This window comes from Trichoplusia ni, chromosome 5, assembly GCF_003590095.1.
Source record: "Trichoplusia ni isolate ovarian cell line Hi5 chromosome 5, tn1, whole genome shotgun sequence".
In the NCBI taxonomy this organism is placed as follows: domain Eukaryota; kingdom Metazoa; phylum Arthropoda; class Insecta; order Lepidoptera; family Noctuidae; genus Trichoplusia; species Trichoplusia ni.
Genome location: NC_039482.1, coordinates 18,575,323 through 18,602,955, shown reverse-complemented (window position 1 = coordinate 18,602,955; position 27,633 = coordinate 18,575,323). Strand labels below are relative to the sequence as shown.

The 27,633-nt window shown below is 33.4% G+C and overlaps 3 protein-coding genes across 3 annotated transcripts in view; 2 read left to right on the top strand and 1 right to left on the bottom strand.

Annotated features, from left to right (window-relative positions):
* LOC113494097 (neurotrimin-like) overlaps positions 1–25,136 on the bottom strand; it is a 155,182-nt gene extending 130,046 nt beyond the window's left edge. Inside the window, exon 1 of the mRNA XM_026872244.1 lies at positions 25,059–25,136. The gene's annotated coding sequence lies outside the window, so the exon portion shown is untranslated. The remainder of the gene's footprint in view (positions 1–25,058) is intronic.
* Positions 42–19,437, top strand: LOC113493832 (organic cation transporter protein-like). Its single transcript, XM_026871862.1, has 6 exons — positions 42–736; positions 15,096–15,315; positions 16,065–16,320; positions 16,588–17,226; positions 18,123–18,304; positions 18,690–19,437. Exons 1-6 carry the CDS (start codon positions 573–575, stop codon positions 18,849–18,851), a joined length of 1,623 nt encoding a protein of 540 aa, XP_026727663.1. The 5' UTR covers positions 42–572; the 3' UTR covers positions 18,852–19,437.
* Positions 25,137–25,262: 126 nt separating the features above from the next.
* LOC113493833 (organic cation transporter protein-like) overlaps positions 25,263–27,633 on the top strand; it is a 28,221-nt gene continuing 25,850 nt past the window's right edge. Inside the window, exon 1 of the mRNA XM_026871863.1 lies at positions 25,263–25,480. The gene's annotated coding sequence lies outside the window, so the exon portion shown is untranslated. The remainder of the gene's footprint in view (positions 25,481–27,633) is intronic.

Genomic DNA, 27,633 nt, shown 5'->3' with positions numbered 1-27,633 from the left:
ATTAAATAAAAATAAATAGACTTATTTCAATTAATTCTTAATTATGAGTATCTAACACCAAAATAAATTGACCTACAGCATAACATTATCTAATTCACACAATCATAAAAATAACTAATCGTCTATTTATACCACTATAATTATACCACGCCAGAATTAAAATTCTATACACACTACTTATCTAAACCGACAAAATATGTCTATCTCGCTCACTCTCATACCAAACACGCAACGAATACATTTTGTCTTTATCACACAATCACAACAATATATCTCCGTGCTCTACACAGTTTAGCCGGTTTTCTTGTTTATTTTTATTCAAACGCACACAAGTTAAAACATCTGCCGGGACCGCTCGCGTGTTAAAAACACAAACTGTTCAACATTTGTTGCTATGTACACGTAAAGACTTTGTACGCATGCGTGCGTACTGTCAAATATTTTCGCCAAATCGTACGATTTCGACCCGGCCGGTGAACGAAAACAAATTTTACGAAATAAAATATATTTTTTTGTAAATAAGTGATATTTAAAGTGATTTTGAAGAGGCTGATTTAAATATTGTTGTGAAAATGTCTAAGGATCACACGTTAGTCGGGCTAGATGCTATTCTTAACGAACTGGGGCCTTTCGGAAAGTACAACATTATTAATTTTGCTCTGTATTTATTCCCGTGCTTTTTAGCGGGAATGTATGGATCTGTTTTTATATTTGAAGCATCTGACATCGGTTACAGGTGAGTCGTAAACAGTGTTTATTTCAAATTTTATGACATAAACTGTTCTGTATTTTTCAAGAAACGGGTTCTTTCCAAAGCATTTGATACGTTAAGCTTTCGAAAAGTCATTGGTTTTCTTTACTTTGTAAAATATTGATGTGTTTTTGTTTTGAGGTTAACTTGTCTAACATTCGGCCGAACACGCCACCCTCAGTTGAGTTCACGCATGCGTACTGCGGCATGAATTTTAGGGGTTCTTCAAGGAACCCCTTTTAGTCCAGTTTTTGACCTACAAACGGACTCTTTTTTTATTATTTAATGTATGATCGTACAGAAAATGTTAAATAGATGTTATGTTTTACGTTAGCGTATGTATAGGTGTGTTTATAACAGCTATTAGGCAGGAAACTCACGTATTTCTACTTTGAACAAACTATGCAACTTATTAAAATAAATGACGTAATTATTCAAAACAGGACACTTGTTTCAACAAACGGTTAATATAACAAAGGTAAATAAATATATTTTAATAGTTATAATTAAAAGAAACAATAACCATGATGATCTAGAAAATTGTTCCAACAATTGCATTTTGAAAAATTGCTCTCTAGAATTTCTGAAGAAATGGAAAATGTTTCATTGAACCTTGATTTTATAGTCAATTTATCGGTATTCTATAATTAGTTCTAGGAAAAATAGCCTTGAACAGAAATCTGTTTCTTGAGATAACAATATATACACACGACTTCCTATGACACGCGATATTGTATTATAAATAACTTTGTGATGCACATCGACTCTACATTTGCATTATTTTATTTATACGGCTTTTAACAAAAGTACCAATGTAAAGCAAACCATAGCGTTTAGTCGAATTCATCGAAATACATCTTTTCCTTGAACGTTGTCTCGTGGTAAAGCTGCGGGAACTTCAGCTAGCGGGAGCACTGCTGCTATAAGTGTAAATATCATGCATGTCTATTTTGAAATCTTATTTTATTATTTTAAGTAGTAGGTCTTAGGTATTTTTAACAAAACTAGGTTTTTGCTTTATATATTTTGTCGTGCCATTGGCGATATTGTTATGTGGTCAGTATTTTAAAATTTTACATCATTTCATTTAATTTCTGAGAACTTAACTATCCCACTCATATTATCAAGGCGATAGTTTGTGAGTGTGTATATTTGTTCCAAATTAATGAAATTTGGTATGGAATTAGCTGACAACCTGGATTAACACATAGGCTACGATTTATTACGAGACATTATCTTATTTCCTAATCACGCGGACGAAGTCGCAGGTAATAGCTAGTGTTTGATAAGGGAGTCGCGACTACACCTATTAAAAGAGAATAACTCAACTTTAGATATAACTTTCATAATAAATGATCAATTTAAATTCCATCCTGTCCTATAGCAACAAGTAGTAATAGTTAGGCAATCAAATGAATTCATACAATTGATCCCTTAATTGTTAAACTGTCGTAACTAATACGGTTCGGGTATCGTTACATTTTGAAGGCGCCAAATCAATTATTTAAGATCAATTACGAGTTCATAGGAAGGTTTGCCTTCGTAAAGAAATTGGGACCAATTTTGAGGCATAAATGATGGAAGATTTCTTTTTTAATACTATTGAAACGTGCTCGACACTTATTAACAAAATTCGTTTCGGTATTGAAATGTTTATATAAAATAGTGCTTTGACAACAGTACTTTTTAAGGCAATAAGAAATATTTGAATTAATAATATAAACAAAATTAATAAACCATTTACAAAAAAACCTCAACCCAATAAATACTATTACTGTGATAAAAGCAAAATCCCAACTACTATTTTCAAAATGCAAATTCGTAACTCATATCTTAAAACCATGCATCGTCAAGACGTCACTAAAATCAAACGAGAACGATTAAACAATTACAGTAGAGAACCAGTTTCATCCAAGTGAGAAATAAAAGACGATTGGTGTCCACTCCATTGCCTTGAGACGGGACTAATGGGATGATTATCTTAATGACTCGACGTAGTGACAATGAGCTGACCCTTAGTTATGTGGCTCCCAACATTTTCTTCTTTTTATTGTACACTATTGAAAACGGGCCGGCCAGGTGTAAGTTGAAAATGATCCCACGGGAACATAAAATCAGGATAAAACTATCCTATATATTTTGTCTAAAGAGGAACAAACATCCATACATACAAACTTTCGCGTTTATGATGTTAGTAGGGTAGAAACTTAAACCAAAATTTGGAGGAAATCCTATTAATAAAAAACCAAACTCAACTTAGATTCAGATTTCAGATTTCAAAAGAAATTACACATGCCTACGAGTAAGACAGTAAAATAATTAAAAAGAAGAAATGCATCCAAAAATACAATCACAAATTTCGATTTATAACAGTTACATGCAAATAGATCTTGGGATATTTCCGTATATCTTTGGGGCAAAATCCGAACAGTTATAACAGAAACAGATATTTCTGGATACAGAGACCGTCATGAAATGGCACATCTAAGTTGGAGCTGAAATTATTTGATGCAAATATCCGCAGTATGCAAATGTTTGCATTCGAAGTCTGCTTGGAGCGTCTTTCTGTGCTTTGACGATTTGCGTTCGAAATTAGAAGCTGCGTCCTGATTTATCATCAGTATGATTTCATAACGATTTAAATGATTTTCTTCATTTATAAAAAAAGCTTAATCCACGGCTCAGAAATTAGTATTAGGAAAAAAATCAACCAAAATACTAAGTAAAAATCTGTTTATTAAATAAGTTCCCTGCGCTTTATTTGTCCGGCCAGCCTAGAAAGTTATCTATCACTTTAAGATCGAAAATCAATCGCGCGTCATAAAACAACGGGGTTGATTTTTAGTGTAGAAGTATTTTAGCATTTTACATGAAATTGAGTCAAAAGGGGTAGACAGTTTCATTGGTCCACCATATCTAACGCCATCATATTCTGAGATTTTCGTAATTCTTATCCATAGAATAAGAAGAGATACGGTTTACAATCCGTGGATGAAAAGTCAGCTGATCATCATAATTTTATTATCAATTTAGTGTCTATTTTTCCACAAACCATGATTTTATTCTATTCTACCAAGAAGCTGATGCAATGACATTAAACAAACATTATTATAATTGTCGATGAAGCGAGTCAGCTGATTACAAACCATAGAGCAACATCTCCCTTCCACAAATGCTTACTTACTTTAAAAAGTGGGGCCCTTAGTTGGCAAATTGAATAAAAATAAGAAAAGATAATAAGATAAAAAAAAAACCATAAAAGATAGAATATTTTAAACAAACTCTATAATTAATAAAAAGTTGCGTATATGTAAGCAAGTTTGGACCTAATAAATTCCAGCATAAGACCAGTTTTCGTACAACTAATGATGCTATAAATTACTAAAGTTTTGAAGGTATTAGGCGCAGTTTGTAGCTCAACTATGAGAGTATTAGTTTAGTAGGAAGTGTACTCAATTAGATACTCTGCAATGCATCTAACTTCGTCAGCGTTTTGGTTAAATACACTTTGAGAGGCTATTTTTAGGGTTTCCTATGCAAGAGGCAAAATTGGAATGTAGATAAACTGTCTGTGCGTCATTCACTACGCTGTAATTTTCATAGATAAAGTATTTCTATTGCCGATAAAATAAAAAATAATAAAAATGAGAATCGAAGCTAAATAATTGTTGGTACGGTCAGAACATTGTAATGACTGTCAATTTTTTTTAACCTATTTGTACGGGATTTCTAGAGTCGCAAGGTTGACTCGCACTTGACCATTTTACTTATAATGCGCGTCACCCTTCTTTTCTAGTTTATAAATTTTCGTGTGTAAATTAAATAGCGTTAAGAGTAACATAAGTATCAGCCTTATTGTAATATAACGTGCGAACGATTTTCAACCTTATCGGCCACTTTATGTCAAACATTAAGTAGGTGTGAAATTTTTGGGAGATAGATATTGATTATTGGTAAAGTCAACATCATGATGCCTTAACACATTTGCGGCTAATAATTGCACATTAGTACCAATATACCAAAATACAGTTACCTTGGACATATTATAAGGTATTCTTGTATGATTTTAAACTGTTACCTTCAATCATATGTTTAGATAACGTGAGGATTTCCATAACATAGAGTGGTCTTGATAAATAGAGGAAGTTGTGCTTTAAAAACGCCTTCTATGGATAGTGTTTCTTGCTTTTCGCCATTTATGTATATGTATGATAGCTATATTACTAAATTTGGTTATAAAGGTAAACAACCTAGGTCTCTATTGAAATTGTCTGGACTTCAAAAGAGATTGTGACTCCTGTGTTTGTTTCGACATTTCTTCTCAGGGTAGTCAGATGGGAAATGTCGACTCCAGAGTTCTCGAAAAAAAAGAAGACATGTAAAAGTGATGATATATACTTACAGAATAAATGACTTCATGAAAGAAGATGTATTTTATAATTGAGTTTCAAAAAAAATGAAAACATCAACTTCGTTCGCCGATTTTTCAGTATGTAGGTATCAAAATTGAACATGGAGTGTTATGTTTCAAAAATGTACGAAAGAGGTTTACCTACTTGAGATAAAAACTATTCGGATTTAACTAATCTATTTCCAAATTGCTTTTATGTACATATGTTACGCTAACTCAAACCAAGAGTTATAAGATAAGCTGGCCAAATGCGAGTCAGATTCATACGTCAGACGTTCGTACAACTATTTTTAATTTTATTTTGCCTGTCTGTCGAAATAAATATTTAAAAGGCTACAGAAACACATCATCTATGAACATTTCAACTAAATTAGTCTAAATAAAAGTTCACGCGATGCAACCGAACAGACGGCCTAACAAGACAGCGGAGTCTTACTAATAAAGTCCCAATTTATCATGAAGACACAGAACCTTACAAAAAACTTAGAAAAAAAGTTTTACCATACATATCACGTTTATATTAAAATAAAACAATATATTACATTGTTCCAGCAATTATTGACTCACATTATTTACCCGACATTAGAGTACGAGTACATGTTTATTGATATGAACGTCGTTTGTTTTCTAATATTACGCCACTTATATCACGGCGTTCAGTAAATATAATATCGATGTTTGTCTTAAGTCTTGTACATATGATTACATCTACAATATGGCGAAATAACTGAGATGTGTGAGTCTGACTTGCGAATAAGGGTTCCCTACAAATAGGCTTTAGATACTTATAAAAATTTGGGCGCATCGACTGGCTGGATGGCCGAGTGGTTGAGGTCACTACGTTTCTGGTTCGAGCCCTCATAGCGATCCGCGAAACCTTGTTCTGAGTCTGGGTGTCTTTGGGTATGTGACTTGAAAGTGTGTAAAACTTCCCGGGACACAAGAATTCAATTCATAATAGGGATAAATACTCCTGAAAACCATTCAGTGCAAGTCCGATTCGAAACATTAAGCGGTCCCTACAAATTTTAATAGATTAATGAATTGGTCAGCAATCTTAATTATGATACCTATTACCGTTGTTTTACCTTGATTTTACTGCTATTTGTTTTTATAGATTGAACTATCTTGCCATCGCAGTTCATGAGATACAGCCCAACATATAGACTTAGTATGGGTGTTTTGCGCATGGGACTTGAATTTTTGGCAAACCGACATGAGGCTTAAATAAAATTATTTTTTCTCTTGAAAAAAATCCTTTTTTCACTTTGGATACTTAAGGGACCGTAAAATGGTATTTGAAAGAGAGTCATGTAATTCATGATGTAAGATGAACTCATACCTGCTCGCTTTAATAAAACAATGAATAGTCTATTGTTTATTGTAAAGTGAGTAAATTGAATTACATAATACTCGATTTAATTGTTTATGATGTAATATTCTCCTGTTAACACATCATGAGTACTTGATTAAAAAAATCGAATTAATCTTTTTTTATACGTATTTATCTTAAGATTTAATTTCAGAATAATAAAAAAGATATAACTCACCAAAGAAGGCAAAACGATGTATGAAAGTTAGGGCTAAAATTGTCACTTGTCAGTGTAAAGTGACGTCACTAGATTATCTATATTTTAACAACTTACTGTATCTCGTTCATTTACATTACGCGATATAAGACAAAATACATGAGCGATGTTTTTTGCAAATTCAGGCCATCAGCTCTAGCTGTGTGTATAGGGCTTTATAATGCATTCCCTTATCTCCAATGTCCCTTATCTTGATAAATATTTATATACGTTAAACCTTCGGAAGTTCAGGAACGTTGCAATCAATGCAATGTCAAAGAACAAGGTTTAATATGTTATCTCGTACCAAGGTATATTTGTTTTTGCTCATAATTGGAGCAAGTTTATTTGCTGTGATTTTAGTATATCAAGCCATTTCATTGACAATAGTGTTAAACTAGATGAACACAATATTTTCCAGAATAAACTAATAGATTATGATTATTCACGATTTTTAATCATTTTGTTGGGTTGGGTTGGATGTATAATCAGCAACCTAAAGAGTTCTAGAACCCCTGAAAAATCAAAGGTGTCCTTTTTCCCTCACGATTTTCCTTCACCGCTTTTAGCAATTTTATATTTTAACTAGCTGTTGCCCGCGACTTCGTCTGCGTGATTTTCAAGATGTGAAAAACTATGAAGTTTAATAATAACGATCATCGCAAAAATGTAATGCAATATTGAAAATGAAACACTTTTTTTACATTTTAAGCTTGCTTTTTTTTCTTAATTATAATGAGTCTTGAGCGGCCCAAAGACTATCAAATGTTTGAATCAAACACATTTCATCGTTTACGATACTATCCTGGTGTCAAATATTTCACAGCTGTTTTAATGACTTTTTCTTATTTAATCCCAAAAAGAGGGGCTTATAACTTTGACATATCTGCCTGCCTGCCTGTCTGTCTGTGACATCATAGCTTCCGAACGAATTGTACAATTTTAATTTAAACGTGAATTATGTGCGAGTGTTCGTTAAGACATGTTTGACAAATCGAGCCGTTTAAAAATGGGGGGGGGGATGCAAGTATGAAAAAATAACAGAAGGTATAACTCAGTCTTAGCACTTCTGCTAAAAATGTTTTACTTTTGAGGGTTTCCATTTTCTAATTGGGTGGGTTATGATTTTCGAGCACGTCTGTTCTTTGGCCGGCCTACACCTGAAATTGTTAGACGGATTATGATAGTGATTATGAGGTATCATAAAATTATTATTGTACTGTAACCAAAGAGGTAAACCAGAACCATATTACTGAGGCCAAGGTGTCCGTTCGTCTGTCTGTCACCTGGCTGTTTCTGAGGAACAGTGATAGCCAGACAGTTGTTATTTTCACACACGATGTTTTCTGACGATATAAATAAGATGTCAAATTATTTTTGTGGACGGAGCTGGTGAAGTGAGAGTCGGGCTCGGTAACTGTGGATTTTACATAGTGTCATAAGATATAAGATTTTGCAAAATTGCGCCCAGATAAACAGTTTCCTGAAACACGTTATGTTCGATTGTCCTCTTAATATTAAAACTGATCTTCCTCACAAACATTTGGAATATTTCCAAAATAAAAAAGTTGGTAAACGTGTTATCTTGGCCCCCTGGTGTTTTGATCATGTTTTGCCTTTAAATTGCTGATAAATAAATAGCGTGATAATAAAAAAAAACTATCAGTCACCCCTTTTTTAAATTGACAATGACAAAAATCTAAAGTATAGGATATGTGTAATTTGGGATGGTACAACAAAGCAAAATATGAACATAAAAGTGACTTCATGCGCATGAGTTCTATTTACTGTACCAATTTACAAAGAAAAATTACGTATTTTATTCGTTAACCTACCTGACGATCATTGAAGTAAAATACCGTCATCCCGACTGCATAAATGGAACTTAAATAAAGACTACATGAGGTTGGTTTGAGGTTACGCTGTCGATACCGACAGCCAAAATGAATTTTCCAGACATTGTGTGACGGATGTAAGTGCTGATAGCTACACGCTATTATCAGCCTTATTGGGGAAATTTCCAAAAATATGTTCCTAATCCTCGTCGGCTTAGGGATCTCAAAAACTCATTCAGTCTTGTTCCTTCCCCTGTTTTTACCAGGCTACGAAAGAAGAAAATTTTAAATAAGTAGAGATTACAATAAATCGTTACAGGAATTTTTGGAACGGCCACGTGTGCGGTCTTTGTAATGGCGGATGTAGACAAATCAAATCGTTAAAATATTGAAAAATCCCAGGTATCAGTAGATATTGTTCTATCAATAGATACGTAATGTCAAAAACCGTCTAGCGTACGCTCTTATTAATTCATAGCTTTGGTCTTATAGATCTTTCACATTGCATACCTATTATGAAGTTTTTATGCAAGTTTTCTGGGCTTTTCTGTCCGAAATACTTTTGGCCTATGTAATGTTGCAAATTTAAGAAAACATTATTTCATTGTTTGAAAGGCTTTTTTTTTGTTTGAAAGTTTATATTCTTGTTGCTAGATGTTACAGATGAACCAAGGTAATATAATTAACTGTGTCGTTCAGTTATTTATTGTTATGCATAATTATAGATGAGATCAGTGTGAACTACATGCAACTTTGGGTTGAGTGTCACTACGAATTCTTTTATCTTGAAGTAGCATCGCCAACATTACCGAGCTAAAAACATAGGTATATACACCTATCGTAAATAAACACAAAATCATATTACGGCATTCCACATTTGAACTTGAGTAATTTTAGTACACCAATAAAAATAAAAATAATTTGAGTTCCTTTGCTTCAAGAATGTACCGATTACGAAGTAACATTTGCATCAAAATAATAATAATAAAAGTATTAATAGTTTATGTTTCTTTTATTTTAATTATTGTCGTGCTAGGTCTACATTAGACTTGAAAGAGAATAAAATGACTGATTTTGTGAAAATGATCTACTTTCGAAAAAATATATTATTGCTCTGCCAAAAGTCTTAAAATAAATAGCGTGATGTTTTTTGAGTAAATTGATGACCATGCTGCCTACTACTCAATGGGGTGAAAATACACTTCATAATTGTATTACACGAAGTTACGGGTGAGTCCAAAAATTTAAAAGTTTACTGCTCATGCCCCCTGCATAGTAGCGTTATGATTTTTGTATATTTGTTGTATCATGTGTACGATAAGGTTCATGCAAAATTTGAACGAAATATATTCAGTAGTTTATGAGATAATTTGATATTTGTTTATAGATATAAAAGGCTCTTGCTCACCCCCTGTAACGAAAAGCGAGATAATAAGTAAAAAGTATGTTGACCGGACTTCTTGTTGATATTCTCTGAAGATTTGAATCAAATCTACCCAGTACTTTCCGAGATCTTTCCGGACATACATACAGACAAACAGACAAACAGACAAAAAATCTAAAAATCATATTTTCGGCATCGGAATCGTTCGTAGACCACCCTCCAATTATTCTTTTTTTTAAATATTCAATGTACAGTTTTCACTTTTCTACAATTTTATTATATGTATAGATTTGCGCGATTAAAAAACCCTCTCTACTTATGCCCTGAGTCCTGTTCTCCCCTTTGAATTTAATTGGACCATCAATTTTACCTTAAACTTTGCGTAATTTTCAATGTATCAACTGCCCTATGTCATCTACTTCTGCCTTTTACATTTTTTTAAGTCATAAACAAATATAATTTTTAGGTCATTTTCAAAACATTATACAAGGAGCAAGACCTTCCCTCGAGCTGTAGTTGTTGCCCATGTAACCACCGTCTAAAGCAAGCACGAGATTGATAAAATAGCAAGAATTAACACAACGTTAGTAAAATAATACCTCATGCCTGCATATGCAAATATTCAGAACATTAACAGAGATTAAGTAAGACTCGTTTGTGGTTTTGCCCTAGTTTCGGAAGCCTAAAACTAAAAGCTAGCAGTTTCGTTTCCGAAGTCCTATAATATCCTGCAAAAATATAATGTGTTTTTTCCTGGTTATACTATCTATTTACCAAGTTTCGTCTAAATCCGTTCAGTTTTTATGGTGAAGGAGGAATAAGCAACCTACAAACTTTCGCTTTTATAATATTGGTAAGAAATAGGATTCTAAAAAAGTAACGTAGGTTCTTGATAGCAGACATAGCTGCTTACTGATATTGTAAAAATATGTTGCCCCAAAGCTAAAAGGTTACAAAATAACAATGAAAATATTATCACAATCTAAAACCCAATATTCGTTCTTACTAATCCATACATATCCGATTTTATCATCATTGCCGTTGTAATAATAGACGCTATGCCTATAGATAGGCATAACAATTAACACATATCTTTTTTAACACACAATCTAAAATAGCTTTAACCAGCCTAAAACGATCGCACAATGGTGACTTAGAAAGCACTTAAAACCAGGCTTTTGAAGTAGTATTCAGATAGTTATTTGATTACACCATTAAGACAAAAATATTATTAGAAAACAGCAAGGACGTCAGAATCTAGAAAGTCTGACAGCCAGTCTAAGTAAGGGGTATCGTGTTGCCAAGGTAACTGGGTTGAGGAGGTCAGATAGGCAGTCGCTCCTTGTAAAACACTGGTACTTAGCTGAAACCGGTTACACTGGAAGCCGACTCCAACATAGTTGGGAAAAGGCTAGGCCGATGATGGTAGTGTATAACAAGGAAGTTAGGCCAATATTGTTGTAAATATATACCAATACTTGATCCGTTCATTTAGTTTTAATGTTGACAATATAACTCACGCATTAAACCCGTGATAAGCACGTGTATTTTAATCAAATATTTTGATACTAATGGATTTTGTTGCTAGTATTCAAATTTAATGAATATTAATGATGCTGTGTGTACGGAAGTTAATTTTAGTATTAAAATCTTGTTATTATGTTAATTTAAAACTTCTTTTAGTGTAACGATCTGGTTATTGTTGTTTGTAAAAGATTAAAGAATATATTTGGTATGTTGAAATATATCATTTTTTTGATCTAAGTGCAATGTTACGCACAGTAGTTGTTAGTAACAGTATAATGAGCTAGGCACGATCTGCTTAACAATTACCTTACTAAACTTAGTGACTAAACGGTCACATCTATTTTGACAAGCTAACAATTTTAACAAACTAAGTCTTTTCTTATCTTGTTGGTATCATATTATGTTCAACGCCGCCAAAAGCTAAAGCACAAATTAAAATAAATTCTGTCCCTACGTCAGCCTTTAGCCTGACCGAAAAAACTTTTTACATTTAAATATCATAAATAGAGATTCCACATTCACGCGTCATACTATATAACTATATTAGCTAGGTATAATAAACTCAAATCAAATATGGCCACAAACTGGCAATCAAATACCGGATCGTCATTTTTATTCTGAACACGTATTTAATATTCAATGGACTGGAATTATTGTTTGTTCGCAAACATATAACACATATTTCTCACCAACAGTTTACTGCCTGCCAATATATATTGACTAGAAATCTGTTTGTGAGTGCTATTATTATATTTGGTACCATACATACTTACATATTTTTATATCAGTATCTTCATACCCGATGAATTTAATCTCCTTATCGCTCGCTCCATTGATTCAAGTAAGGCTGCAAAGTGCCACTTTTTTTCAACATCAAAGAATCATATGATTGAGACAGCACACCATATCGCCCACCCTTAACCGGTTACTAATAACAATTACTCTCGCTGTGAAGAATAAACGTTGCAACAAACTCTACATGATAGCACACTATAACTTTTTTAATGGATTTAGAGTTTTAAGCGTGAAAGCCGAACCAAGACAATTTTATTTTACGAAGGTTTCTTTCTAGCAATTGATAATAACTACATGAATGGCCGAGTGGCATTGGTCACCACGTCAAACGTGCGTTGCGGATATAAATTTGAGGTTCACAAAATTATTCATCACGTGAAAACGGGACACAATCAAAATAATATTAAAATCGTGGCTAGTGACCAAGACATCAAATAAGGTTTTTGGCGCATTTAACGCTAATTCCCGACCCATTTACTTTATAATCAAAAGTCACCTACTTCACTAATCTGTTTGCAAAGTAAGGTATACAAATACTATGCAATCTATTTAAATACGGCCTGATAAGGTTATCACTGAACATATGGGGCAACGTTCTGTTATCTGGCACGAGGAGATCACACCAGATCGTACGATTTATGTCTTGTGGCACACGACCGTTGAGTGTGTTTTGTTTTTTATAGTTGTTGCTATGTTAGGCCGTGATGAGCATTTTTTTCTTTTTGTAGTTTTATCGATATGCGGATATGAGAATATTGTTTATGTGTAGATTGAAGTAGCTATTAATTAGGTTTAGGTATATGGTTTGGTGGGTGATTAGGAATTAAAATTATAACTATTAGCTTATGATTCAAATTTTTAAATTGACCACATTTTTAATTATAACAGACAATTACATACGTAATGCTTTTTTTTTAATTAAGAATTGCTTGTAAAATTTAATATAAAGGTTATAATTCTTGGAACTGTTTTAACAGATTTCTTGCACTATACAATTTATTATATTAATATTTATTTTATCACGACTGTATGTGTAATATCCGAACGAGTGCAGTCCGACGAGTGTTTTCTCTTTGAAAGTGAGTTCTTATCTTCCACGGCATTCATAACATAATTGATTTGATAAGACGAATACAATTTATTTACACTTACGAACTATAAATTGTCTGGTTATATAGGTTATTCATGAACCTATAAATAACAGTTTCCAAATGAACTACGAATTCAAAAAAGGAAAGTTCAGATTTTTTTATCATATTGTGTAAGTATCGGAAAAATGGTAGAACCTAAACATGGGAAATTAAATAAATATTAATGAGATACTGTCACAAGATAGAGCAATTGTTGAATCGAACTATTACTTATCCCATCAAATTCGATATTAGATCAACACATTTAAAATAGAAGTTTTTTTGCCATCCCAGCCGTTGTTTAACATTATTTTTATATTTCATATAGTGGCAATATCTGTAAAAAAAACTGTCTACCTATCACAAGTTCATCAGGTACAGCCTGATGACAGACGCACAAACATCTGAGCCTTAGTAATAGGATCAAGTTGTTAACCATTGGCTACAGACGAATAAAAAGCACTAAAAAAAAATTCAAAAGAAAATGATCATCCTAATTTATTAGCTAGTCTCCTCATCCGCCTATACCTTCGACCAGGTCCTAAATCTTACACCATTCGCGATCACTAACAGCTGCCCGACCAGCGATCAATCATCAACAGACTGATATTAATTATCATTACAACGTCGCATCGATTTGAAACTCAGATATTTTCGATCCCGATAAGGAAAAATTCAGATTTATGATGAGAATTCTTCTTTGAATAGATTACGGCTATGATGTAGTGATTTGGCTGCTTAATGAAGCTGAACTTGAGTGGAAAAAGTGTAATTTTGAACTTCGTTTTTTTAGGGCAGAGGCTTACACCAAATTTGTACTTCTTGAATTTTTGATTGCTTAGTTAATGCGCGTGGTGGCCATTAAATTCCTTCCAAGCCTGCGGCAAGCGGCAAGTTCAGCACTCCCGGTCACTTTTCCTTGAGGTCCTCCTCTTACTGACTAAACCTGAACCTGCCCGCGCTTTTGCAACGTCTCCAGCAGCTCTACAACCATGTCTTATAAAGGATATTGTTGCATTCGCAGAAGCGAAATACAGCACGACAAGGCGTAGACATCTCTCCTCCACAACTGCTATAATATTCCTTCACAGAGTGATTGTAGTAGACTCTCATATCGAAATGCAGGGCCTATGACTTAAAATATAGTTTCATTGACCTCCAATAATGAGTACGAAAATTCCCATTTAAACGTGTTGAGGTAAATTGACCTTCGATAAGTCAGATTGTATATCCTCTTTTAAATGAGGCGACGTCGTTTGATCAAGAAAATTCTATAACCCTTTGATAGCCTAATTGGTTATGAAATACTTAAAGTATTTGAGAATCAATTATCACTTGAAAACAATTTTAACTTATCTATTAGGTATAACAAATGTTTTTGCAATAGGTTACAACCATCATGTCTCAATGTGAGACTGTTGCAACGGGACTTTGCTATATGGCTTAGTGTGCTGCCGAATCATAAAATTACTATTAGAACTAAAATTCAATGTTTAATATTTGACTGCACGGATAGCCGAATGGTTGAGGTCACCAAGCCAAACCCAATGAGCGCGGAGTCTGGATGTCTTCGTGTATGTGATTTGAATGTTTGTAAATCTCCCGCGCTGCAAGGCATTAAATTCTTACATTAGAGCGGGAGTAGTTTTAAGTTTAAGTTTTAAAATACTCATAGTAATTTTCTTTTGTTTCAGATGTCAAGTTAATGAATGCGAAAGTATATCAAACACTAGTTTGTGGCTCGAACATGCTATACCAAAGGAAAAAGGGGTATATGCTAAGTGTTTTAGACATCCCCTTTTAGAAAATGTAACTAGTAGTAATAGTTCATGTACGGCGAATGCATTCGATACTACAGTACGAGAAGCGTGTACTTCCTATGTGTATAGCGATGAGGATTCGGCAGTTAAAGATGTAAGTATAATTAAACTAGTAAATCAAAAACTAAACTTCAAAAAATATTTCACTTTTAATCCATGGTCTATTGTTATTGAATGCCTATGTTATTAAAACCTCCTTTGTAAAATCTATATACCAAATAGTGAATAAATAAAAATAAATAAGTAGTTTGTAAAATACTAGTCACAAAAATTGTCGTCCTAGCAATACTTAAAGCATTGAGAAAGATCTAAATAAGCTTATTAACAATTAAACTACTTCACAATCAAATACCCAAACCAAAATCGTACTAGGAAATAAAACCCACAAAACCCATGGAACAAAGTAACAAAAACGTGCAACAGGCATTAAATTGTCAGCGCTACTCAAAATGCACCCATAAAATAAATTCAACACAAACACTTTCACAGTTAACGACACTCTGTAAATATTGTCACGAGAGCCGTCAAGTCTTGAACCAACCAGATATCATGTCGACTGACCGATAATGTCACAGCAGACTGATCGTTTATCATAATTTTATTTACATTGATCACGCACGTGACGCCCGAATGGATTTAATGCATTGACGGTAGCGAGACTACCGGGTTTCGGTATGGAGAAAGCAATTTCGTTTGTTTTAAAAGGAGTTTAATCGATGATATATGAATGTGGTAGAGCACGATTTTGATTTCGGATAAAACTTCAAAAGTATACGGAACTTGCTATATTAAAGACGAATTGCAATAGAGTATGCAAATTCTGTTTTCAATTATTTGTTTCAGTTCGATCTTGGCTGCCTAAATTGGAAGCGGACCCTTATAGGCACCATTCATAATTCTGGACTTTTTCTCTCTCTACCTCTAACTGGTATTATATCAGACAGATATGGAAGGAAAGTCGCATTATCCATAGCTGCCCTTATGAATTGTATATTTGGATTCACAAGGTCCTTTTCTACAAACTATGTAATGATGGTGTCATTGGAGTTCTTGGAAGCTGGGTTTGGAGCTGGTGCTTATACGACTGCTTTTGTTCTGGGTAAGTTACTGCCAGTCTCTCATAAGTCTGAAAGATGGATAGCAGAAATAAAAACAAGGAGTTTGTACATTAACGAAACATGAAAGTATCTGAATCTGACATGAATTGTAATGAGAAATAGCTGTGATTAGGTATTCGTAATAATTTGTATAAAAAATGTAGCTCATCAAATTTTGGCCTTTCCGTAAACAGCCTAGCAGGGTAACCAAGAATTTTGTATAATTAACATCACGTTTACAAACTTTTTCACGGTTATTTTCCTTTCAGCCATGGAACTTGTAGGTCCAAAGGGAAGAGTATTTGGAAACACTTTGATAAACGTAGTATTCGTATTTGGACTGATGACTTTAGCTAGTCTATCCTGGTTACTACAAGACTGGAGAACACTCCTCAGAGTTATATACGCCCCATCCTGTTTAGTATTCTCATATCTATGGATTTTAAATGAAAGTATCAGATGGCTTTTAAGCAAGGGCAGACACGATGAAGCTGTCGTGATCTTAGAAAAGGCAGCAAAAATGAACAACGTAAAATTATCCGAAAACGTTTCATCTCCACTCCAAGAGCTGGAAAAGAAACCGATAGAAGATAAAGAAGAAACAGAAGTAGAAGAAGTGAAGACTTCGATATTTTTTCAAGTGATTAGATCGAGTATTATTAGGAGGAGATTGGTCACCTGCTCCTATCTTTGGATAACCTGTACATTCGTTTACTACGGACTGTCCATTAACTCGGTCTCGTTAGCTGGAAACAAGTATATAAACTTCATGCTGGTGGCTTTTATTGAGATCCCAGCGAATTTTGTTTGCTTGTTCGTGTTGGACAGATTTGGAAGGAAGAGGGTCATGATCATCACTTACATTTTAAGTGCGATCCTTTGCATCAGCTTGTCTTTCCTGCCCAAAGGTAAGATTTTCATGACTGGTTAATATTTTTTTGATTACAAATGCTTAGGGTAGAATACCGATGGAAATTATAGACATCACTTTAATTCAATTTCTAATTATTAAAACAGACACGATCACAAGTTTTGAGAAAAAATTGCGTCAGTACTGTTTATTTAGTAATCACTGCTGGTATGACAGCCTGAATTAATGGAATGTTCTGGTTAAAGTGATTTCAAAAGCCGACGAGCAAACGAAGATACTGAAACATAAATAATAATTCACGCGGTTTTCACAAAGTTAGCGTTTGCAAATTCGTTTGTTTTGTAAACATTCGAATGAATAAATGAATCTGGGATTCCGATTTGAAAAGTAATTATCATGATCTTCGATTTGCGTTGAATTTGAAGTTTGATTATCTTATATTGATTTAAGGATTTAGTTGAATGGTTTTTCAGCTTACACTGTAGTAATCAATTTGAAATTTAAATTATGTTGACTTGGCGTAAACAGCTTATGAAAGCCAAGTTGCGTTTTAAAACCAATGATTTTAATCTAATTGAAACAGCGACATTTAATTTCTATGACAAATTAATTTGGGAATCGAGAAATACAGCAAAATAACCTTTTCTACTTATGTTATTTTCTTATACCTATAACATTACTTCCATGTTGGTGCTTGTCAACCAATTGGTATGAACCAAAAGCCTTCGCATTCAACTGAATCAGACTCACTTATGTCTTAGTTATCAACTTAACCTTTGGCCTTTACTGGACCAACATACATGACAAACATTTGCTAATCACCTCCAACCTTCCAAGACATCAAAAGTTTCTTAGTCATAAACTTGACCATTATCCTTTACTGGACCAACATATGTTACAAACATTCGCTAATCACCTCCAATCTTCCAACAGATCAAAGTTGGTGGTCTCTTGTTTTCTACCTCTCCGGCAAGTTCTCCATCACGGTGGCTTACAGCTCAGTCTATATCTACGTGTCTGAAGTCTTCCCTACCAATGTCAGGCAGTCGCTCTTAGCTGTATGTTCGTCTACTGGAAGGGTCGGGTCTACGTTAGCGCCTTTGACACCTTTACTGGTAAGTTCTAGTTTGTCCTCTTTTTTTAATAGTTTTGTATGACTTTTGGTAAATTGAAACATTTTCAGGTTTCTTTGAATTGCTATGTCTCTTGGCAAGGTATAATGCTTGAGTGAGTATGAATCTGCCTAGCTTGAATTTAGTTGTGTGTTTTTTCAGCCTAATATTAAAGTAAAACTGATATTGTCCAGTGATACCTACTTAATTAGAAAATCTGAACTTTTCCATAATATAACAGTTACCGATCAAACAAACAAAAAATATTGACCAGTTTAAAAATGAAGTTATTCATCCTGTACTGGTTTACTTCTTAAGATTGTCCTCCAAGGCACTCCCCTAAATGTTTTACCAAATACAATTGTTCTAACCATTTTTTTTTCCCCAGGCGTTGTACTACGACAACCTGCCATCGATATTCTTCGGCACGTTAGCTGTATTAGCTGGTCTTCTAGTCTTCACTCTACCAGAAACCATCAACGTACCTTTACCAGATTCTATAGAGGAAGCAGAAAGACTCTCAAAAGAAAGGAACAAAACTGTTGCTTAACAAATACATTTAGTAATAAGTAAAATCTTTGGTAATTTTTTGAGCTTTATACATTGTATTTTAATACATTTTTACCGTGAAATCGAAAAGATAGCATAAGTTTAAAATTTAAAACTGATTAACATTTCAATATTTGGCCATGTTATTATATTGTATCAGAAAATCTATCACCACTTTCGAACGCACAAAAAGCCTGCAACCTCCTTTTAAAGTATAACTGACGCAATCGTGGAAGCGAGAGGCTACTCTATACTGTGTATATGCTCTCTCGCTTTTACAATTACAAGAGAGGTGTAATAAATACTTCTTTAAATTGCTTATATACAGACCAGTTTTAAAATATCTCACGCTCAAAACCCGTGCTCATTTTATCTAAATACTTTTATAAGAATGTTGCCAAGGAGATATTTGTAATTATTATAGTTAAATAATTATTGGGCTTTAGCCTTTCGTTGCATATGTGTGTTTGTGTATGTAAAGAGAAAATGTTGTTGTGTGTGTGACGCCTTAATTATGGATATTATTTTGTTATTTACACATTTAAACTTACTGTTTTAAATAAATAAATAGATAGACCAAATCACGTTAAACCAATGTTATTTTTAACTTTTATAATAATTGGTAAACTGTTAAAAATTATTTGTTTTCACTGATCAAAATAAAACCTTTTTAAATACACTTTGTCGAGATTATTACTGATTGATACTGTTTAGACCGTATTTGATAGCTACGTCTAAAAATTAGAACAAACTCTTCAAAATTGTTTTATTTCTTCTTATCATGAGCCGAAATTCCGCCTTCGAAATTAATTTTACTATAAAAATTACGCTCTTTAAATTCCAATTAAAATAACAATACAGGAATAGTTTGTGATAGCTTGAAGTTTGAACTGTGAGTTCACATCAATTATTAAAATAGAACAATTCTTGAAATACACAAAATAAATGGTTACATAACTTTATCAAAGTTTTTTTTTTATTCTGATAATCCCGAACGAGTATACCAGTGTTTTTCGTCATGTTTCAAACTTTTAAGTAGGTCCTAGGTGAAGTGTATTTTAATTAAAGACTCAAGTCAATCCAACGCAGTCAAATCTTCTACTTTCATATTATTATAAAAATTGAGTTTTTTGTTCAACCACTGTAGTTAGTTCTCAAACTTTCAAGTCATGAACAAAGACACACCGAACATACATTTATGGGCACATGCTTGTCCTACGCGGGATCAAACGAGTAACTGCTACTCAGCTATTTGTCCAGTCAAATGTGCATGTTTTTATGCTGAGCACTAAATAAAATAAAATGATAGACTTAATTCGATTTTAAATTATTCCAAAAAGATTCGGTATTTTTTTTAATTATTAATTTTTAAAAGCATATTTCTGAATCATATGACACATTCATGTGATTCAGAAATATGCTTTTAAATAAAACTTTTATTCATTGAAAACCTTTTCAAATCTTGTTCGTTAAATGTTCGCCTAGAATTTCCTTAATAGCAACTACTGACAGTTTTAAGTTAGACAATGAAACACGTAAGACAATCGTGAAATAGCAATTCGCTTTACAATGTTTGCTTTGTCCATTCTCCTGTGCTTAACTAACTATTCAAAAAGTATAAAAGAAGACAAAAATTCTCGGTGTTTATTCTACAAAAAGATGGTCATGCAAAAAATATAATACTAATTGCTAACTCTTCTTCGTAGTTAGCCACTAAGCAGAGGAATAACGACATGTTGTTTGTACATGATGGACTACTAAACTGATTTTAAATTTGATTTGCACACGGTATTCAATTTTACTTGAAAGATAAGGTAGCTCTCATCTCAATTTACAGTCACAAGCCAGGGCAGCTAGGTAATATTTATTAAAAATTACTGTTACTGTCTTACTGCTGGGTCTACAGAAGAAACGGTCGGAGAGAAGGTACACAGATCAGCAAAGATAGTAATTAGTGAATTAATTGAGAGCAGAAGTTACAAATTAACCACGACGATAATATACTTTTTAACTTTATCTATAGCTAATATTAAAATCACATTTTTTTCATAATTTTTGTACAGCTCTTTTGCTTAATTGTGTTTAGGTATGAACGCCTAAATGATAAACGTCAATAGTTTGTGTGTGAATCGTAGTAATTGCTATGGGAATGTCCACAGGCGCTGACTCACAAGTTTTTTTGATGACTCATTCGTCTGGAGTCTAGACTTCAATGACAACGCAAGCTTTTACAGCACAGCGCTTCTCCAATTTATATTCTTACAGTGGAGATTATTAAAATACGACTATTTAGCAGCCCTACCTGCTTTTGCAGTTCATTTGCAAATGTTCAAAGGTTTATATTTTACATAATTATTTCTTCGCATTACTATTTTCAATTAATTTCTATTATCATCATCACCGCAGGACAAGTAACCAGACAACGCCCATGTATAATTTATTTTTATTAAATAATTTTCTTCTTTCAGTAAATGACACAGGTCAATGAACTGAACCTAAATTAAGAAGAGATACTTCGGTTGTTATTTTTCAGTGTAGCAACCACCTGTTCACAAAATTAACAGGAAAATTAATATCCTACAAAAATAATAACATTTTCCTTAATTGTTCTACAGTCTTCTTTTATACGAAGCAACGAGACTTTAATTAAAGACTTTACCGTGGAATTAATCTTTGGACTAAGAACTTTTACTTTTTTATATTGCAAGAATTCTGGGAGCCAATCACCATATACTTAAAGCTGTTTCAGTTAAGGAAGAGAGAAAACGTACAATTTGTAAAACGGCGTCTCTTTCTAACAACTGCAATAAATTTATTCCAATTAAAAAGTTTCTATATTTGCAGTAGCTTGGACACTAATATTTTTGTGTATGGTTGCGTCATGTATAAAGAGCTTAATTATAATTTTAGACCCACTTAATTTGACAAGTAGTCCCCATGACACACATAAAGACAACTCATAATCATATTTATCTAAATAATTGTTTTATTATCACAATGTCACTTTCCTAAATAATAAAACAATCCGTGCCAGTACTCTAAACTGTTAATACCAAGCTATTGTCAATGTGGAAGAGGGTTAGCGCTATACACGGCATATAACTCTATCTCGCTCTCACGACGACTACAGTCTTACTTCAAAAGGTAGTACAGGTATGAAATCAAACTCGGTCAGTCGGCATTAGTTCATGCAGTCGACCATGGAGTATGCATATGAATACGTATGTTAACGATATCACCTTGTTTAATATGTAAGGCAATGAATCGGTAAAATTAAATGAAAATATTTACTCGATGTAAATAGTATTGATACACATATTTTTTTTTTAATTTGCCCTCTGCATTTTATATAATATCTTTTTATATAAATGGGGTTCGGTGTTACTTGCTTTCAATTGTTTATGGATGATGTCCTGGTTAAATTCTGTATTTAGCTCAATGTGAGTAACCAGCTGATTTAAATATGGTAAGAATGAAGGAAAACTTCAATATACGACTACAACAATATACTATACAAACGACTTTAAATAAAAACTACAGAGCCAAACTGGATTAAATTTATGTGACCAAAAGCGGCTTATTCGTATCTGGAAAGCATGACAGCCATCTTCAATGTACCTACATTGGGATAGCATTTTTCAACAACAAAAACATGCAAAAGACTTCAAATTTTATTAAAACTCTTAAGCCAAGTTTGGACCACGTGACTACTATTTCACGTTAAATGCTAAAAAATTCAACAAACTCGGTACATCCACCCCATAGATCCAAAATAACAAATACAAAAAAGGAATACAAATTGAGAACCTCCTTTAGGAAGCCGGTTGAAAAGGCAAAACAAAAGAAGTCAAGAACATAACCAATGACGTCACAGAAGGCCTTCCATTACCGCGAAAGCGAGATGGAGCTCTACACACTGTCTTGGTTCCACAACTGCAACAACCTCTCAAAGAGGTTATCATAGGTTTAGCCAAATACTTGAGATATAAACTGACATATTTAACATAAGATAAATCTGTTTTTTACTTCATTAGTCCACTTGACCCTTTCATAATTACCACTTGAAATCCGACGAGATTCGAGATTTATATTTATCTAACCCAGACATAAACTTTGTTGACTTTGTATGTCGTATTGACCTATATTTCGCATAAAACCTCATTGTGTTTAATTACCAGGAAATTTAGTTGTCTAGACACATTGTATTTATCCCGTAACTAGATGTTGCCCGCGGGCCTGCCCGCTACAAAACAAAATATGGGCACATAAAATTAGGATAAATCCTATTGTGTATATAGTGTGTATAGTGTATATCCAGGTAATAAACTATCGGTGTACAAAGTTTCGTCTAAATCCGTTCAGTGGTTATTTGTGTGAAGGAGGAACAAACACCCATACATATGGATTTACGGATTTTTGTTTGTTTGGTGCCCTACAAACTGTTTATAATATTAGTATAGATATACTTTTCCTGATGATGTTTGAGTCAATTTGTTTATCGATTGCACCTGTAAACTAAGCATAGAATCGAAATCTCTTTACACCGAACTGAGATTGAGTTGATTCTCTGCAATCTGACACTAATTAATACGCGTGAGTAAAACATGATAATCATACCCAAATAAGGCCCTATATCCGGAAGACAATGGGTTATTCTAATCGGAAATGATATGAATCAAGTGTATTGTAAAACAAAGATAACAAAAATTGCGGCAATATGAAACTACTAGCTTTTTCCCGCGACTTCGTTCGCGTGAACTTCAGGTTCGTCCCGTCTAGTAAGTAAGCGTAAAAAATGGGTTTTTTTACGACCTCACATTAAAAACCTCAAAAATTGTAGCCTATGTGTTATTCTGATGTATAAACTATATTGTGGTAAAGTTTCATTCAAATCCATTCAGTAGTTTTTACGTGAAAGAGTAACAAACATCCATACATCCATACTTACAAACTTTCGCCTTTATAATAGTAGTAGGATTAAGTTATCAAGGCTTATTTGATATAACAAAAATATTTTTTATTATGTTAAACAAAAACAATTTCATTTAAAATTTAGCGCAAAAATTATTTATACAGCCGCAAATAAAATTTGTGATTGTATCTGAAATAAACTGGTATAAGCCAGACCATATAAAAAAAAGAATTTAAAACACATGTGGCAAGTCGCGATGTAGTAACTTTTTTTTATAACGGCACAAGAAGTAAGTTATTCAGCCCCGTATGTAACACACCATAAAGGTTCAAAGATATTCTTGTAACGTATAAATTCCTTCTATTTTTAGATTCTAAAAAAGTAATAAAGGAGGAGTTTTCGTACATCGGACCACGTGCGACCGGCTGGTTCGGGACTGAGTCATTAACAGCTGATTTATTAACACAAGGCATTATACACTTTTCGGCAAAGCGTTAAGTGTCATAATTGCTTGGGTATTTTCACATGGGTTCTCGTACGCAAGATCACGTGATAATCACGCTATCGTCTTGGCCGAAAATAACGGGGTCATCGCCAGTCATTCATTTAGATAGGAAAACGGTGTTAATTCGAACTTTTTACTATTACTACGCGTATTTGTACAAAAAAACGTTGTCGCTCTATGGTGATAGATTGCAAGCCGTGAAGTGCATTCGATGCTTCGGGAACTTTACGCGTCTGATCGTATTTCGAGAATTTCGCTATCCGATGCCGGTTGCGAAGGGAATAAGTAAATATGCCGTTAAAATAAACAGGCATGTAGCACGTGCAAGCGATACTAACTGTGGGGAGAGCGGCGCCGCACAGTGCGCGAAACCGACAGAAAAAGTTGACAAAAATATCTGGTTATAAAATGATGAAAGTTAGTTGTGATTGCATTATTAATCGTTTTATATAGTTTTATAAGGATTACATAAACAATTAAATAGAAATAAGTATAATTATTTTTTAAACGATTGTATAAAAACGCTCGTCTAATACGAGTACCTACACAGAATATTGAAAATAATTATAATTATTACACTAAGAATACTTAAATTGATTGAGTTTGATGTATTTAGTAGAATTAGCGATAAACCGATTCAGAGATTATAATTGAGATTTTCATCGTTTTCGCACTTACTTGAGATGATTAAATAAATAAGATTAAAATTTATCTATAGGTATTATAATTTCTAACAATGCTTCACGGATTAGTATGGATCACAAGAAAATTTATGCAAAGCATCAACTCACCAACAAAAAGCCGAAACGACTACCTTGTCAAGTCTTAAAAAATAATTAACAATCCCTCATAAATTCCTTCATTTTGACCAAACTCAAACAAAATGATACCACTGTGCGCCGGCGTAAGCGCGTCGCGCGATAAAATGACGTTTGTGTGACGAGCCAGCTCGCTCAGACGGAACCAATGCATCGCCGAGCCCGCTATACGTTGCTCAGTACGACGCGCACGCTTCGCCGGCCGGCCATCCCACACGAAAATACACAAAAAAACGTGTAAAAATCAACACTAAACATTCTACCAACTTTATTTACTTTCGTGTACTCAAAAAGTGCCTAAACAGTGTAAAAGTGATCGTTTTAAGGTTATAAACTGACATTCCAACGTGGTGTTCTGTGAACTGGGTCATGGTGTTCGATTTATAAGTTTCTGTGTAAGTATTAACATTTCAATTTTTCGAAAATCGATTCTGTATTCCATTTACTCGATTCTGTGTAACGTACACGCTTTAATTCAATGAGACTGGACTGAATCGATATTTTTAGTCGATACCTGAGTAACAGATTGGATAGGTGTGTCTATTTTTATAAACATGTTTATTATGGCATGCATTTATTGTTGTACCTACACATGTTTTGAGTAAATTGGATTAAACAATACACGTAACGTAGGATTATCGGCGAATGTCGTAACAAACGGTTCTTTTCAACGGTCGAGCATTAGCATAAACAATTATAATACGGCGACCTATTTAATAAATCATTTTGTATCTATTTTTAAAAGGTAATTAAAACAGATCTAATCCTAATCTTACGATTGACAGTTAATTTGTCAATCATAAGATTCGTTTTTTTTTAATTATTTTTCTGTGCTGTATTCAAATTTCAAATTTAAATTCTTCATAATTATATTTCAAGAAACATGTATAAATAAGCGGCCAGTACGTTGTTCATGTTTTAAAATTTTAATGCGTTAATATTCAGCGTCTATGCTTCATTGTCCTCAGTCGCATGTTACACCGTATTGTTAAAAATTACCTGATATTCTTAACAATACAAACAGTGGGTTATGTTGCCTTGGGAATACCCGTGGCCATATTGGAACCTTACGACACGAAAAAAAAACGTAAACAATGATTTTCCCTTCTTTGGAATTCAATTGTTTAACAATCACCTTGATATAATTTTTACAATTAATTAAAAACTTTTCACGTAAATAAAAAAGGAATAAAGCTATAAATAAGAAAGGCATTGAAGTCCTTCTTTACGAGCTAGTTCTCAATGTTAGCAATAAATTTAATTCAATAAAATTATTTTATAATTCTAAACAGCGATTGTAATACATCAAAGTCGTTTATACTTTATTGTACGTACTGCAACGGATTAAAAATAGATATGTTTATTAATACAAATATCAATAAAACATTTTTTTATTTATCATCGTACGTATTATTGTTTTAAAAACTAGATCATAATTTAGGACGTTACCCATATGGAACGCTTGTCAAAGTTTGTCTTTATATCTGAACTAAACGAAAATACAATTTAAAAAACCTCCCAACAAAATTTTTAAGACAAGTTGTAGAATTGAAGTACTAGTAATTAGTAATTTTGATTTTTCCCATGTCATCCCATAGGGGCTGAATATATGGAGTGAGATGACGAATCACCCCATCATACCCGATCATCCATCAATTGTTTTTTCAAGTCCATTCATACTTTTATTCCATCAAATCGTAGTTCACTTTATAACCACCGGAACTGATTACTACCTATTAGCCTATTTGTTTATCAATGGCTCGATACAAACATTAACCTAGTACAAACGGTTAGCGGTCATGGTCGTCGTTAAGGTAACGTTTCGAGGTCCTATGAATATTCTTAACACATTTCATCATATACGACTTGATGTTGGATATCATGACACGTGTGGATTATACATAATTAAAGATATAGTATTAAAAAAAAAAATTGTATGATATAGGTATAAGGGGAAATCTTTGCCCTGTATTGTAAAAACAAAAGGAAAAAAAAGAAAACGGAAACCGAAACACACCTCAAACTCGTTGTAATATCCAGTTAGTCTTAAACGCTATTGTAAAGTCCCACCAAAGTTTGTATAGCAGCAAGGAAAATAACATCAACAGCAGAATGTATGATTTCCAAAGGTAAAGTATCTAAAAGTTTTGATTCCAAATAGGCAATTTCCAGGCACACTTAAAATTACTGTTATATACTATTATGTTACTGTAATGACTCCAGGTGCACCAACCAAAAGAGAACCACCGTTTACGAATCTAAATGACAACAATAATAAAAATCCATAGATCAAAGATTATCAAAGATAAACGAAATATAATCAAGAATCAAAAGCTACAAGTCGAGTACAAACTGCATACGATTCGCATACTTACACCCACAAACAGATCAGATTATTTTCGCAACGGTAATGCTGATGAATGAATCACAATATTTGGATTCCGATAAGGACTCAATGTTATTCAAGTCAATGGGGACGATTGTGTTAAAATAAAGATCATCTGCGTTCGCATCGGGACGCTGGGATTTACTCGCTTCGTTTTTTAAA

Coding starts and splice junctions, on each gene's coding strand:
- LOC113493832 (XM_026871862.1), top strand. CDS start 573: ATGTCTAAGGATCACACGTTAGTCGGGCTAGATGCTATTCTTAACGAA. Junction 15,316..16,064: donor AGGATTCGGCAGTTAAAGAT/GTAAGTATAATT, acceptor TATTTGTTTCAG/TTCGATCTTGGCTGCCTAAA. Junction 16,321..16,587: donor TACGACTGCTTTTGTTCTGG/GTAAGTTACTGC, acceptor TTTTCCTTTCAG/CCATGGAACTTGTAGGTCCA.